This window comes from Diadema antillarum, unplaced genomic scaffold (genome assembly GCF_040938485.1).
Source record: "Diadema antillarum isolate AM-2024a unplaced genomic scaffold, OU_Dant_1.0 scf00000075, whole genome shotgun sequence".
NCBI classification, from domain to species: domain Eukaryota; kingdom Metazoa; phylum Echinodermata; class Echinoidea; order Diadematoida; family Diadematidae; genus Diadema; species Diadema antillarum.
In genome coordinates, this window is record NW_027270964.1 from 2,074,578 (window position 1) to 2,092,116 (window position 17,539).

The 17,539-nt window shown below is 39.4% G+C and overlaps 1 protein-coding gene across 1 annotated transcript in view; it reads left to right on the top strand.

The window, feature by feature from the left end:
• Positions 1–6,551: 6,551 nt before the first annotated feature.
• LOC139717441 (protein zyg-11 homolog B-like) overlaps positions 6,552–17,539 on the top strand; it is a 32,766-nt gene continuing 21,778 nt past the window's right edge. The window contains exons 1-3 of the mRNA XM_071628949.1: positions 6,552–6,970; positions 9,772–10,806; positions 11,423–11,563. Of these exons, the coding sequence (XP_071485050.1) occupies positions 9,796–10,806; positions 11,423–11,563 (1,152 nt within the window). The 5' untranslated portion in view covers positions 6,552–6,970; positions 9,772–9,795. The remainder of the gene's footprint in view (positions 6,971–9,771; positions 10,807–11,422; positions 11,564–17,539) is intronic.

The window sequence follows — 17,539 nt, forward strand, 5'->3', positions numbered from 1 at the left end:
GAGTTAACATATACATGAGGTGGAAAAGATAGGAGTCCTGCAGAGAAGCAAAGCTTGTAGATTGCAGAAACTCCTATCTACAGATACAAAACAAAACAAAAAAACCACCAGATACACAAGACTGGAAAATTCAGCCTGAAAACTATGTACAATATATACATACAATATGCGAAAATGAAATGATAATTGTGGGGGGGGGGGGGGGAGAAAGCACACTAACGGATGTTAATAATAATAATAATAATAATACATAACATTTATAAAGCGCTTAATATCATATTTCTAAGCGCTGGGGAAAAACAAAGATAGAGAACGAGTGAAGAAGAAAACAATAAGCAATCCACATATAAGTACAGCAACAATCATATATATGACAACAATTACAAACACTAGTACACTACCGACACAGATAACACTTCCTAAAGAGATATGATTTGAGGTTTGACTTAAATGAATCTAGTGTATTGGCTTGTCGGATGCTGACGGGAAGATTGTTCCATAGTTTAGGAGCAAGAGAGGAAAAGGCACGATCACCATAACGTGTGTTGGTACGAGGTCCAGAGGATAACTGAAGATTGGCAGTGGTGGCGGAACGAAGACGTCTGGCTGTGGAGGATGTGGATGCAGAGCGGAGAGAAACAAGATCTTGAAGGTAGGGTGGTGCGAGGTTGTGGTTGATTTTGAAAATGAGAAGGAGAACTTTGAAGATGATTCTGTCTTGGATCTGTAGCCAGTGAAGGGACTGTAAGATTGGGCTGATATGATCTGATTTTTTAGTTCGAGTGACAAGTCTGGCTGCAGTGTTTTGTATAAAAAGAAGGGATTGAATAATGGGAAGGGAAAAATAACTTGGACTTGGACACACAGTTACAGGGACAAGAGTAAAGAGGGTGAAATAAAGGCAATGACTTACAAGATATCCAGTGCCTAACTAAGATGTAACTCAGCATTAATCAATGAAAAAAAGTAAAACCAATAAAGCATATTATATCAAAAAGCCTACATATATCTAATTATTCATAAAGATGTGAATTTAACACTCAGCCCTATTTAAAGATTACAATTTATGGAACTTTATCAACAGTGGAAACACATGTATGCATTCCCTCTGACAAATTTCAGAGTGTAAAAAAATAATAATAAATAAAAAATATACAGGTTCAAATTTCAATACACATGCAGAAGCAAGGTCAAAATATTTGACACAAGTTGTATGTCACACAAATATTTTGTACAGTAGGACCTCAGTAAACAACAAATTGAAAAAGGTCCCAATTGCCATTCATAAAACAGACTCACATTATGCACAAAAAAAGTGTATTTATAACTATGCAAGTTATTTCATCTGAAGTACAGTAATACAAAAAAAACAACAACAACAAAACATCAGGATTAATTGTATTTGTCAAGAAGATAAGATTTCATCTTACGTTTAAATCCAGATAGGCTAATGGCCTGTCTAAAAGAGGATTCCAGAGAGTTCCAGTATTTTGGGCCTGCCAATGCGACAGTATTATTTCTGAGTTGGGTTCTGACTGATGTGAAATGATATAAAGCAACCTGTCTCGTACACTAATTGTGTATTCTATCATTCTTAACAAACGTGGACGCTATTGCGTGTGGCACATTACCATTATTGATCTGATACATGAGGGATGCCAAATACAATGAATAAATATCTTGAATTTTCAAAACATTATTCCCATAAAACAGCGTATCAGTATGAGCATGTGTATTTGCTGCTGACATAATCCTAACAGCTCTCTTTTGAAGAAGCAACATTTTTTCTAAGCGAATTTTGGCTGTAGCATGCACCCCAAGCTAATACACCATAGTTTAAATAAGGCAAAATTAAAGATGCATGGCCAAAATGCTATTTGGAAGAAAAGACTTTAGTTTGTTCATCATACCTACATTTCTAGAGAGAAGATTACAAAGGTGAGTTGTATGCATTTTCCAATTCAACTTATCATCAATATGGATACCAAGAAATTTGGTTGATATAACTCTTTCAATCTGAACATTATCAAAAATTACAGGACCAGGCATTAAGGTGTCTCTATCACTAAATAACATGTATTTTGTTTTAAGCAGATTCAAGGATAACTTATTGGCATGAATCCATAATCCATGTAATTCCATATTTACTGTCTCCAACAGGACACGCAGGTCTTTGTTAGAGCAAAAAATACTATAGTGTCATCTGCAAATAACAAGAAAGAAAAGACACTTGATGATTTGGGAAAGTCATTTACATAGAGAATAAATAAATAGCATGAATTGTGTTCGTACCAAAAAGATTTTATTTTTGGTACAATCTCTTTGGTTCATACAAAGTTCTCCTTTTTGTGCATTCATTTAATTCATGTGTATGAAAAAAAAATATCAGACTAGCTAACAACATTATGAGCCCCCCCCCCCCCCTTTCTCCCTCTTCCCTCTCTCCCTCACGCCCTCTTCCCCTACCACGGCCGGCGCGCCGCTGCGCCACGTTTTCAAAAGTGTGTGTGTGTGTGTGTGTGTGCGTGTGTGCGTGTGTGTGTGTGTGTGTGTGTGTGTGTGTGTGTGTGTGTATGTGTGTGTGTGTGTGCGTGTTATATGGGGTGGGGGTGGGGGTGAGGGCAGTTGAGTTTCTGGCACAGATTATCACAACTTCTCCCTGAACTCTCCTGACTGTAATTCGTATAATAGCCACGGCAACATGTAACTCTAATCTAATTGTCTTATTTTGGTTTTGATACCTCTCTATAAAAAAAAAAAACGAGTGAAAATATTCACTCTTAAAGGATTGAATACAAAAAAGAGTGAATTTAGAGTGAAATTGGAGTGAATTTTGAGTGAAAATGTTCATTTTCACTCATTTTGGAGTGACCTTAGGGATCACTCGAAGATTTTGGAGTGATCCCTAATGAGGTCACTCCAAAACGAATGAAAATTCACTCCAATTTCACTCCAAATTTACTCTTTTGTGTATTCACTCAGAGTCCTTTAAGAGTGAATTTTTTCACTCGAATTTTTTAAAAGAGTATACAGTTTAAAATAATCTAACTTGACGAGTGTATATTGAAGTTGTTTATAATCACAGAGAGTGTATTAGATTTATTTCTGATGCCAATATAATTATCAAATCCTCATTTTTTTTTGTCATTGCAGATTGATTGTCATCTTACTTGGAAACCTCACATTCAATTGGTAAATAAATGTGTTCGAAGGAAAGAAGGTGTGTTGTATGAATTAAGACAGTATATGTTCCGCAACGCATTCGTGTGCTTTTGTATAAATCTTTTATACAACCACACATATTATATGGTATTGAGGTATGGGGCAGTACTTACAAATCTCACTTAAATTGCATAAGGTTTTAATAGAACTCATTGGCAAACAACTATTTGACAGGAATTCTCTAAGCTCAGGTTGAACACGAAACTGAGATTACAGGCAGAACCAAACATCACTAACAATTAAGTATTAAAACATGCGACTAAAATAATGTGTCATCACAGATTCACTCATGAATAGCACACTCGCAAGTTCTGCCAGTCAACATGACCAAATTCATGCTATTTATTTTTTCTTAAAACAAAACAAACATTTGAGGCAAAACAATCACAATTAGCACAATTTGAAACACGAAATTACTGAAAATGACCTAAACCTACAGAAAGATGTTTAAACGATGATTAACCTGAACAGTTTATTTATAATCTATATAATCATACAATTGCGTATACACATGAATTTGGACGACCATCGAACTATATATAAGTTAACTTGTTATTCGGCGAAGTCTTACAAGTCAATCAATATCGTCCGTTGGCGTTGTTGTTGTTGTTGTTGTAGCATTGTAATCCCTTCTTGAATATATAGCCGTGTGGACCTTCACAATCAAGCAGCATTGACAAAATTACACAACCACGTTTCATTTCAAATTTGTGGTGTATTTGTCATTTTGTTCTTTATACCTCAACCAAATTTGATTTCAACGGCATTTGTGGTGCGTATTTTCATTTTGTCCATAGCTTTGCCTTCTATTCATTGCCTTATAAAATCAATCAAACTGCATTCTAGGCAGACTTTTTAGCTGCAAGAATTCAGTAACTGACCTATATAGGCCTACGGAGTTTTCGGAGCTTGTTGATGCTGCAAGTCTTCTTGCTTAACAGACTTTTGGCTTTAAACATTTGCTATTGTCGATTTCCTTATTGCAAAGGCACGGACTCGCTCATACATGATTGTGAGGAAATGATAAAAGAAAGCCACAATTTATTTTGACATAAAGTAAGTAAAAATTTGCTGGGGGTATGGTCCGTTATTGACGTCTTACCAATTAAGGAGGTATACTTCCTTGGTCTATTCCACAAGGACACCCGCAGTGGCAGATCGGGGGGGGGGGGGCGGTGGCGCCCGGTTTCTGAAAATAAAAGAAATAAAAAGAAAAATGAAGAGGGGGCGCGGAAGTCCCCCCCCCCCCCATTCAATGTTCGATGGTGGCACCAGTGGCACCAGAAAATTGCGCTGAAGCTTTTTTGTTGTTGTTGCTTGTCAGCCGATTTTTTTATTTTTTTTTTTGCTTGTCAGCTGAACAAACCCGGAAGTGGCACCTGATTTTTTTTTTTTTTTTTGCGCCCCCCACCTTTACGGAATTCCTGGATCCGCCCCTGACACCTATGTACTAACCATGGAGCTATACAATACAAATAGCTCCATGGCACAACGGAATATTATACAAGAAAGCCCATTGTTTATCTATACCGTGCCAATGTGATCATCACCCTTGCACTAATTTAAAATCCACCCTAATCGACGAATGACACGATTTGTCTAAATGATATTTGTATGAACCCTAGAATCTGGAAGTGTATAAGGCATTTTCCTTACATCAGGTGGTGCCTGGAACATATTATGTCAAGTATTTTTCTCGGATTTCAACGTCCTGTGGTGAAACTTTTGAGAACATCATTGCTAAATAATCTATATCATGTGATGATTAACAGCGCACGTTGCAGTTAGAGGGATGGTCAGTCTTATCCACGTGCGCTCTTCTTCGTGTTCTTACCCCACTTTCCCCTATAGGCCTTTGTTATACGGACTAGTTGAATAACACCAGCCATGCTTAAAGAAAAAAAAATGAGAAGAATAGAAAACTGATGTAAACAAAAAGCTTCAATGCCCCATAATATTTAATGCATAAAAACAAAAACAACGGACGACTCTGCAAAAAAAAAAAAGAGAAAAAAAGAGTGGACAACGATCGAGGAGAAAGGGAAAAATTAGAAATGCACAATTTTAATAATAAAAAAAAAAAAAGAGGAAGAAGAGGGAGGGGATAAGAATTAGGAACGAGAAGAAGTGGGAGTATAGTTTTAATGCTGGTATATAAGTTGAAAAAAAAAATGAGTCCCGCCCATCATTATAGAGGACTAATAATGTTTAAAAAAAAACCCACCCACAACTATAATACAGAGCTAGAATATTAGTGCACGGAGGAGACTGAAATGATAAGGAGTGTATAGGAAGAGCAAAAGAATAGAAAAGCAAGACTGGTATGGTGAGGAACAGATGCAGATCCCGATTCCATAAAGGGGGGAGGGGCCGAAAAAAAATCTGGTATACCACTTTCGGGTTTAATCAGCTGACAAGCAAAAAAAAAAAAAAAAAAAAAAAAAAAAAGTTCGAAAAAAAGGTCTCCCGGCGTGCCGTTTCTCGTGCCTCTCTTCAGGGCTTTTCTGGTGCCACTATCGAAAAGTAAAGGGGAGGAGGGGGGGGGGGGGGTGGGGGGCGTGAGCGCACCCTTTCATTTTCTTTTCTTTCTATTTCTTTTGTTTTAAAAGTAACCCCCGGATCCGCCACTGAGCTGAGGAAGACAGGAATAAGGAGAATGCAGACTCGGGGGGGGGGGGGGGGGGGAGGGGGGGGGGGAGTCAAGGGCTACTCACATGGTTGAGTTAATTGGGTCAAGAGTAAGTGGCACCGGCCACCCCCACCTCCTCCCCGCAGGGCGACTGGGAGAATCCTTGGGCTGCTCGGAAAGTCATAGGTTACCCAGTTTGCGTTTTCCTACCGATTTCTTTTTTTTTGGGGGGGGGGGGGGTGGTCCTATATTGGAGTTGTTTTGTTTTCATGTTGTTTTTGCTTTTGCGTCTTTTTTCTCAAGAGCCAAAAAAGTGAGTGTGTAGGGCCTACGTGTCGACCTGTTGCACAGTCCCTGAAAAAAAAAATATAAAGAAATGGAAGAGGGAAAAAAGGCAAAGAAGAAGAAGAACTTAAAAAGAGAGGATTCTGCAGTAGAAGGAGGAGGAGAAATCAAAAAGGTACCGTAGAAGCGAGCTTATCCTCCAGTTGGGTAGTCTCGGATTGGATCTCATGGTATAGTACTACTATTCTCTGCTTCCGTACTCCCAAACAGTGCCGTATAATGCAAAGACCGCCACCAGTCACGGATTGCTGGCAGTGAAGTACGATGTCACGTATGTAACAAATAGCGAAGGCTCGGGATCTCGAAAATTGACCTTTTGGATGACCTTTTTCTTCTCCGCAGCTCGACGATCGAAATTAGCGCATAACAAACTGGCGGAAGTGCCGTGAATTTAACGCCATTTGATGGCAGCTGGGCCGAGTGATCACGCGTGATTTTACCAAATTTCCATGATTTCGTGAAGATACAGTCACTCTGACTCACGTGATCACGTATCTTTGCTACACATTTTGTAAAAACGCAGGATATTTCGAAGGGAAGGTGTCGTTCTGTCAGACGGTCGTACTTCCTACATATTCCAATGGGCAATGACCAACTGTAGCTCTCCATCGCTATGTTGTGCAGACTACAAGGATAACGAGTGATCGACCCGTCCGAGCCGAGACCGGTTGTGTGTTGTGCGGGAGTCAGGTGGATCGTGGAGGAGGCAGTGTGTTACTACGGCTTTCGGTATTTGGGATCTAACGTAGAATCCCTAGCTGAAACTTGAACTTGGTATGATGATGTCTGTTCATCATTTTTCTCCTGTCATTTTAGATGTTGATTTCTAGCATATGCTTTCATTCATTCTTAGATCTTTAGTATGGTCTATAGACTATGTTAATACAGCAGTCAGCACTTCACTAAAACCAACACTCGTCACTCACTGACTAACTCGGGTCTGACATTAGTGACAATGCAATGAATGGTAATGACTGAATGAAGATCATTGTCATGAACTTGTCAATGTGAGTTAAGAATCAGATTCGTGATCGTGTCAGGACTATTCATGTTTCATTCCATAACTATTGTTATTGATTTGTCCTGGGATTTAGGAAGCCATCATATTATTAAATGTCTGTGCAAAGCAGAATTTAACATCAAAGTGAGCATAGACTCTACATGTATTGAACTGTCAAGTTGTTAATGGGCTTACACTTAATAGGCCCTAGTTGACTTTAATACACTGTACATTGCCCAGTGTAATTTGATTAGCATCCATCTGATAACTGACAGATGGAACTTTATCGCTGGCACTGCAGATGGAATGAACTAGTACTAGTAGTTGGGACTGAGTGACTCGAGTGTGACAGTTGTGCACATGATTGATATGATGACATGTGCACATGATCGTGAGCCTCATTTGCTGATTTTTTCTTTGTCGTCTGCTCGGTAAGAATGTGTACGCCAGTAATACGGTGAATCGTGGGTATGAATTGTGATTCTGGTGCAAGGACAAGGTGCAAAAGATGTTGATGTATTCCAATAAATCGTGTCTGGAATTATAATGCAATTTTACACCGCGCAAAAACTACAACTTTTTGGAGAGAGGTATATTTGAAGTCTATTTTACAAAAATCGGAATGAATGGTTTTCGCAATTTTGCCGAATTCGTAATTTTCAGAACTTTGTGAATAACTGGTGCTATTTTTGGCCAAAATTTCATCCTCTGAGTATGGAATTCAGAGCCATGAAAAAAAAAAAGTGTCTGGTGATACGATCCACTCTCCTACAATTGCATCTAAAGAAGATTTTCATGAATTCTTGAAATTCAGTTTGTTCCATCGATACAGTGCTCACCAATATGATGTTTATACCTCTCTCAAGGGGGAATATGTCATTATTTGTTTCATCAATGTTCATCTAGTTCCTGGCAAGTGGCTCGATAATATTGCAGAATAAGCCAAAGCTATGTTTACTACACATTGTGCCCAGTAATCTCATGTTCTTTTTTTGACCGACAAGTCTGTCTAATTCTGAGAAAAACTATTATAAATGAGAAGTTTTTCGCGGAATTAGACAGACTTGTGGGTCAAGTTCTTCTTTTTTTTCCATTTTGAGAAAACAGTAGAAATACTTGATAACAAAGATAAACACTGCCATTGAAAGAGCAAAACTTTGAAATTACTCTTATTTTGGTAGTCTAAGTGATTGTAATACCAGCGTTACTTTGACCATTGTACATGTACACGACTGCATGGTACATACAACGTTGTAGGACTATCCAAAGCTGGTTTTACCTGGTATAATATCATGCGTGTTTCATCTTACCTGGAATGACTGAACATCTCAGGATAGATCCCCAGAAATTAGAAATAAGTTTAGCCTTTATAGACAGTACATTAAAGCCATAATTTATCATTTGCAGATGAAACAAAAACCCAGCATTAGTGAGAAATGAAATAGTTGTAAAATGTGAGTTAGGGATAGAAACAGCCACTGTAAAAATTTGAATCAGTAAAATCGATGTTAAGTGCTGTTAAATATACAAAATGTGAACAACAGTTACAACAAAAATGTTTCCAGACTAAACTGTTTACAGAACAATTACGGTTTATTGAGAAAAATACTGATATCTCCTTAATATTTTAGGCTTTATTGCAAAATTTTTATATGGTAGGACGTTTTGTGGTACAACAAGCCTACGCTTATATGCATCAAATGTGATATCTTGATTAAACATTTTTAGAATCACTACTCCCAAAAGTAAACAAGACCTTTAATATTAATAAAAAGACAGCTTTAAGAGTTTACCCTATACAGTTGAACCTCTCGTATCCGGACAAGTCGGGACCAGGTCTCATCCGGATAAGGGATTTGGCCGGATACGGGAGACTCAATGCTTTATACAATGTACATGTACATATACACATGTACTGATGTAGCCCATTGTAGTACCACATGTAGTAATGTGTATACTGCAACCTTTTCATTGTTACATTTGGGGATGTTTGGGGATGTTAAAATGTCTGAAGGTAAGCAATTTGGAAGGAAATTTGATGTAATGTATGTTAATCATGTTGGAAGTAATATGTAATTCATGTGTGTTTGTGTAGGAGCTCTCAAGGAGTTGGGAATCCCCCTTTCCTCCCGTAATTATTAAAAAAAAAAAAAAATCATGGAGAGATTGTGTCCGTATAATAGAGAGATCCGGATAAAGGGAGGCCGGATAAGAGAGGTTCAACTGTACTAATAATTTGTGTTAGTGTAGAGGATATGGCAAACACCAACATATCATAGAACTTTTAAGTAAAGGGGATAACCAGTAAGTAACCGTTTACCTACAAGTGTATAGAAGACGCGAGAGTTATCAAGCAATAAATCGTTCCATTAATATTGGCACTCCAGCAAAGCACTGAAATGTGACTGTGATGTTCATCAGAAGATGATAAGTACATATTTTACATGCTAAAAATGCAATTTTCTTGCATTTTACAACAGTTTTGACTTTTTATGTCTCAGATAAGGATGCTTTTAAACACAGGCAATGTCACAGCTATGTTTAGAGCAGCCTTTTGCACATTCTATCCTTACAGGTTGGAAATAACCGCCCAGAAACAATGACTACGGGGACTGCCTCACCTGAGCCTCTCCAAAAATTGTGCCTTGAGTATGTTGCAAGGAACCTGCCAAAGTTTTGCTGTGAGTATACCTCACTGGAGAGTGAGCACACGGAGCCGAGACTCTTTCTCAAATCACCCGAGGTGAAGCTGCATCGTGATCTTGCTGAGCAGCTTCTGAGAACACTCAGTGAGATGCGTCAGCTTAGGGACTACACACTCAGCCTCTTTGCCAATCAGAATCTTGTCTCCCTGCGCAAGGCATGCATTCGGAATGCGACACTGTCATCGCGGGGACTGCGTGCCCTGTCGGGGCATCAGCTCCTGGAGCTGGATGCAGCTGGTGTTCGCAATGTCAACGTCAATGACATCATCGGGGCTCTAGGCGAGTGGACGCGCAGAAACCTGCGCTCCCTGAACGTTAGTAACTGCACATTCATGAACAATTCCAAATTCTGCATAGTGATTTCCCTTCCTCAACTCAGGCTTTTGCGACACCTCAATGTCAGCTACACAGAATTTGGGAACAACCTGGGACTAGAGTGGGTGGCAGAGGACCTAATACATCTTGAGAGCCTGGACATTTCAGGTACCCTAGTCTACAACATCGCACCACTGACAAAACTCACTGAATTGAAATCATTGTCGATGTATCACACACGGGTGGCGGAGAAGGACATACCCTCTACAGTAGCACAGCTTCCTGCCTTGCGACATCTGGACATTTCGCAGGACATGCATCCGGTTCGGGACAGCTCCCACGAAGCAGGGATCAATGCTCTGCTGACAATGGACGGTGCCCTTCCACACCTGGTGTCGCTGGACATCTCGGCTCGAGATAACATTCGCGAGGAGGCTCTGCAGCATTTTGTGAGCACCAGGCGGAATTTGAGATTCTTGGGGTTAACGCTGACCCAAGGGGTAGCTAACGATCGACAGACCCCCAGAGACATGTGTTCAGAGGACTTCCTGACCAACGAGGACCACCAACTCTTCAGGCCAGAGCTGAAGGTATAAACACAGTCATATTATCACATTGCCATTTTATCTTGTTCAGTTGAATGTGAGGATGATGTACATTTGTATACTTATTGTATCATAATATTATACAGTGTGTAGTGTGCTACTGCAAACTCTTAAGTGTTCTTGAGGCATCAGCGCAATAGATAGGAAATATAAATAGATGAAGGGAGGAGGAGGAAGAAGGGGACGGAGAGAGAAAAGAAGAGAAAGAAAGAATGAAAGGAGAGAGAGGGAGAGAGACATGATACAACTACATTTCCTTCATGTTTACGTCAGGATTCCTGCATGAGAAGTGACTTTTCAGAACACCATGTGTGGTACTTGATCAACTGAGCTTTAAAAAGGACTGTGTGTTCCCAATGGAGTGATTTGATGTCATAGAAAATAAATAAGATAGTTTTCAGAAGGACATGTACCACCCATTATGTTCCTTGACCATCTAACGCCACATGAGTTTTTTACAGCACAAGGAAATCCTCGCATGTTTGATTCATTCAAATCTACACTCGTGATATCTTGTGTATAGTGGAAGGCTCCTATCATACGGCACTTCATGCTGTGTAGTGCTATGTGTGTGTCATCTGTGAATCCCACACTTGTGCAGGTCTCGGGCCATGCCACAGAAGGCCAGGTAATTGAAGCTCTGAAGAGGTACACTGATCGCCATGACTACGTCCACAAACTTCTCTGCTGCCTCTTCAGCATGACACAGTTCCTAGAGAAGCCCAGGCCTGATCTGGTGAAGGTAGGTCAATGACTCTTTGCCACTAACATCCAATAGTTATAAACTCTTTTCATTGCTAGTCAGGTGGACTGATAGATTTGAATGCAGTAAGACGCCACATGCTTCATTGCGATTTTATTTTTCACAGGTTCAACGCCGACATAATTTTTGACATTAATGTGCCCAATCATGTAGATCTGATAGCATGAATGTAATGAAAGTCATCTTCAAAATTAGAAATGTACATTTTTGATTGATTAATTGTATTACAGGATGATTTCTCATTCTTTCTCTGGTTCTCAATTATTTCTTTAACCACTTCCTTGTCTTGCAAGTTCTGATTCAGGAAATACAAAATGAATGGTGTAAAATCTAGTGCAACAGGTAGCTACAGCATTATTTGCAGACAGGAGTACACACTTCACTGGTTTCATGACCTCCAAACTTGGTATCCTTCCAGGCACTTTGCATGTTTCCCTCGTGTACAATGTTGGAGCCAAGTATTTATAGGGCACATTATTTGTTTTTAACCTGTAGAGGATGAGTCCCGAGTATACCTTGGTACTCGGGCAGGTGTCTTTGGGAATGCATGTTGTAGCATAATCAAACCGTCCTCAACGGGTTAACCCTCCTCGCCTTTCAAGTAATAATTCTGCAACATCAGAAGGCCTCGTCATGAGGCTTCTTGACTTCTTTTTTTTTGAGTCTCTCACAACTTTTGAGACCAAATTTGCAGCATCTGCACGTTTCATTACGAAGCCATGCCTTTTTTTTTTTAAGTTTTGCATGTCACCACAAACGGGCATATGATTTTGTGTATATTTCCTATGGAAAACAGTGCTCTGTCATGAAACTCATAAAAACCCTAGTATTTTTATTATTGATCACTTTATTTGATTAGTTTTATGCTTTTGATTTTATGGTAGAAAGTGGTCAGTGACTTAAAGAGAAAATAAATTTTAAAGTAAAAAAAGGATATACATAACAAATTAAAAAAACAATAAAATGCATGAAATCATGTACAACTAGAAAAGCACTCTGAGAGCACAGACCTCCGCCAAGCAGCTATTTTCCAGCGATGATCTTGCTCTTTTTGCTCCTCTCCACCACTGGGGAAAAGCTCTTTGGGCTCTTCCATAGAGATTACAAGTGATTTCCACCCATAGGTACAAATGTATACATGCTGAAAAATCGCCAGATTTCCCAATATAGAAGCCTTTGTTACCTCATAAACCCTCAGCTGCGTGGCACGCCTCGCCCTAGCAGAAACTAGAGCACGCACTTTAGTGCGCGTTTGAAAACCTCAAAAATGCGCAGCTTGAACTCTCAAGTTCAATGACCCTACCTGCCAAAATATCAAAAATCCTTCATAAATTTCCAAAAAAATCTTGGATCACTCTTGTGTCATTCTCAACCTTTCCTTAAGTTTCATCCAAATCCGTTAACTACTTTTTGAGTTATTCTGCTCATGGACAAACAAACAAACAAACAAACCAACGGTAACGAAAACATAACCTCCTCCCTTGGCGGAGGTAATAACATAGTCATAGTGTTAATTCAAAAGGAGGTAAGAGATGAAGAAAACCAATTTTATTTCATGAGAAACATTGTGTGAATGCAAGCATCCATCCACATCATCTAAGTCAATAAAGGAATTGTGATATTGCAGTATTCTGATGCAGGTAGTTTGCTTTTAAAAAGATTTTTAGGAGTTCTGCAACAACATCCTGGTCAGAGTGCAGTTCACATCAGGATGTGTGCTCTTCACTATGAGTATTTTTTTTTTGTAGTTCTAGGTAGTGTTTGTGTTACAATAAATCTCAGTTTTTACCATAAAAATGTATTAGTTCCTACATCATTTACTCAAATTACTTCGAACAATTTTCGTTATGTTTCCAAGTGACAGGTGTTTTGTTTCCAAGAAGCCGCAGTAAAATATATCTTTAGAGGCTATGAAAGTACATATTTGTGCTTACCAAATGTTACAGGTGGATGTGGGAGTCAATCATTTATTATCTCACCGTACATGATACACTGAACAGTAGGAATAGAGAGTTTCATGTCAAAGCAGGTCAAGATCTTGAACTTTACACGGCTTGAAAGACAAGTAGATTTGCACATATAACATTCTTGTACTATAGCATTGTTTCCATTGGAATACATAGTGGAAGTAAGTATTTTGATGTGCATTTAATGCATTCAGTGTGCAGTGTAGGGAAAGGATTGTGATGGTGTGAACTTTGTAAAAACTGCATACTTGCCTTTTAGAGAAATTTAGTATCTCCAAGGCACACATCCAAGTTGCAATAGTAGCTAGGAATGTACATACCATTAAATGAATTAGTGATCAGTTTTATTCTTCATGGAAAAGCAAATAGGTATAGGGCACATTGGTCCGTTAGAACCACTACCAGCTCATTTGTTAGTAGCAACAGTTGAGGCATATGAGTGCAATTATGCATTACTGTCATGTTTGATGATTTGGAATTATTAGCATACGTGCTTCCTGTTTCAGATCACGTCAAATAATGAATCATTCTTATGTCACTTATTAGTAGAGTAGAACCTGAACCCATCTCAAATAACATTTGATACTAAAAATCAGTTCCTTAGGGGTAGTACAGAGTACATGTTGTACGTAAAATGTATTAAAGATTGTGGGAAATGATTTTTCCCTCTGTTTTTCTGAACTTGCCCTTGTAGGTTCAGACACATGAATCATCTCCCTTATGATGACAGACAGATAACACTCATGGAATTTTATGTACATTGTATGCACATCAAATGTGGTATGCATGGGTTGTAGCATCATGAATGTTTACAGGTTTACCTGTGGGGAGGTATGGATGGATATACACATAAATTCCATTTGTGGTGTTCCTTGTCCAACTCCTCATGTTTTTCTGACTGGTATAAAAAAGATACCTGTAAAACCAAAGATTTTTGTATGCATTTTAATTTTGTGAATTTTGCAAGAGCCAAGATTCGTGAACTTCAAATGCACTTGAAAGTTCTTGTCTACACTCTATGCATTGAATGCCATTGGCCATTCACAAAAAAAAATTGCATGCGATGAAAAAGGATGTTAAGGCCGTGTCACACCAGCCTTGCGTGCGACTTGCAAAGAACAATTTTGACTACCCGGAGGTCCCCGTAGATATCCGCACATGACAGTACCTAGCATGTATCTCAAAAGTAGTCGCCCGGAGGTGCGCACGCATATTTTTTTACCCGCAACCGTGTTTAGGCCCTGTCACACCTTTCCGGGCAAGCTACTCGGGCTTGTTACGTGTAGGGATTTTTTAGCATGCCGGACATTCCTGAGGGCGGAAAAGGATTTGTGCGAGTCAGCGCATATGTCTTACTTGCTGGACGCGTTATACTTGCGAGTATACTGTGTGACCTTTGTACCAGTCGCGTGGGGGCTGACAACTTAGTGAAGGAATTCCTCTAATGGAATGGCTGAAATCTCACAGAATTTCATTATCTTGGCTGCATACGGGAATGCGAAGTACTTGCGTGGGAATTGCCTGGGAAGTACTGCCGCTAAGGGTCTCCTACTGGCGTTCTGCGTGGACCTCTACGGGCATTCCTGCCACTCACCCGGAAAAAGTTTTGGTCATGCTCAAAACTTGGCTGCGGTTAAATCGGACTTGCGTGAGCACCTCCGGGCAACTACGCGCTAAATACTGTCAGGTGCGGACCAACTGCGGAGAGCTCCTTGGAGTAAATTTGTTTCCCCGCAAGTCAAGCCGCAGAAGTTCCCCCTTACGGTATGACAAGGCATGAATGAAAATTGCAAACATTCTTGTTCGCCCGCTGAAAATCTTCTACGTGCTGGAAACTACCTCCTCGCCACAAGCCCGCGTTATGGTGTGACACGGCCTTTAGCTCCAATGCGCCAAAATTTCTTGCTTAAATTGCCTTTAGTATACTGCAGCAAAGAGAGACTTGCTGGATTTTTTTGCCTGCACTTGTTGTTGAGTGATTGATAACAGATAAATAATATACAAATAGTGAATGGTCACGAGTGCAATGGTACGAGATTTCGCACGAGGTGAAAGATAGAGGCGCTCTATTCAACGAGGCGAAGCCGAGTTGAATAGGGCGCCTCATCTTTCACCGAGTGCGAAATCTCGTTCCATTGCACGAGTAAAGACCATACACTATTTGATTTATACAACGTCCAAGTAGATCTTTTTGGTCTAAGTAGGCCTAAAAGTCTATATATGTATGAAAAATATAGCCATACTTACATGTGGATCCACTGCGATTCTCTTTCTGGCTTGTGCAATCAGGGCGTTTAGATACAGGTCGGTCCGGTCACAGCCTAGCGCTCAAGATCATACACGTACACTATATACCACTACGAAGGCCTACGTACGCGCATGCATGTACCATACACGTACACTGCGCTAGCTGCATGTGATCCTCAATATGCAACACACAGTACACGCAGTACCGTACAATTTCTCGAACCGTGGAATAGAACGAAAAAATCGAACCAAGTTGCACTCAAAAATAGAACCAAAATTGCACGGCGCGCGGAATGGAGTACTTATTGAATATCACGTGACCAACAATCCTCCAATCAAATTACAAGGATCTACTTGGACGTTGTATAATGATTAATATGAAGAGTACGTTCGGTCTGCCATATTTTTCCAGTAGTACTTTACTATCCTTCCACTTATAATAGTCAACAGTGTTGAATGCTTGTGTACAATATTCTATCTTAAGACATAAGAACTGAAGCAGCTACAATGTAGAAGAACTTCCATCCTTGCCTCTTTCGTCTGCCCAGCTGCACTGCTTTATTCCGCCATGCCAAATGCACGTTACCTTGATCTAGTGGCATAATTACATGTCATTCACAAGCTCCTGCCCCTCAACATTACTGCTTGGCAGTGTTCGTTTTGCTCTCCTAGACTACATTGTACATTCTTGTCACTCACAGAAAAGCTTCTTGTGAGAAATTATTGATTTTTTTTAATTTTTATTAAAAGATGTGCAACAATGAATGGAACATTTTAAAAATCTAATCATTCAAGTGCTTCTTTGTACATCTATAGTCTTTAAATGCATAACACTGTATTCCAATTAATTTGCTGAGCAAGTTGAGTAAAATTCAGTCAAACTGAATTGTCTACAAATTTGCAAAACTGTCATTATAAAAGGGGAAGGCATCTTTATTACACACGCAAGGTTCAATGCATTTCTGCAGAAATTATTAAAAGTGTCAGATTTTCACATTCATGACAATGCCAGAAGAGTTTAAAAGTCCCAGTTGCTGGTGTTTGTATGTGATCAGATGCATTCCCACTTCTGCTTTTGGGAAATAACAATGTGCACTGCTGGACTAGACATGGGGAAAATCCCTAATTCTGTCGTCATGTCAGTGCCATGCATGTATGTACACGTACAATATCTTTTTGGTACTGATGCACTGTATTCCATTTGATTTCCTTCCACAATTCTGAGTATGCTCCAACTACAGCACATCTATAAGAATAAACCTTTCCACAATATTCTGTCCAGTCTGGGTTCAAATACTTATCCCCATTATAAATATGTTATAAATGTAGGTGATAAAATATATCCAGAGAACGGATATCAAAATGTGTAATTTATGCCTGAACATCTAGTTTGCAGTGATGGTTCAGGAGAAGTTGCTCCTTACAAACCAACTTGTCCATGATAAAAGTTGTATACATACCATTGTTCTTCGGCTATCTAGTCTTGGTGTCTCCTATGGAATGAAAAAAGCAAACTTATTTTTACATGACAGTGTAGCATTTATGAATGCAGACTTATACACCCTTTTATAGTTCCAAGGCGTGATATAGCACTATGATTTTAAAACATCTACCACTCTCCCATTCCCATACTGCACGTACAGTTGCTGTTTTGTAAGTTACATACAGTGTATGTATGTGTGGTGTCTCATCCTGATGTATGTTGTTTTTTGCTGTGTAATGGTTGATTTCAAGGCCCTGT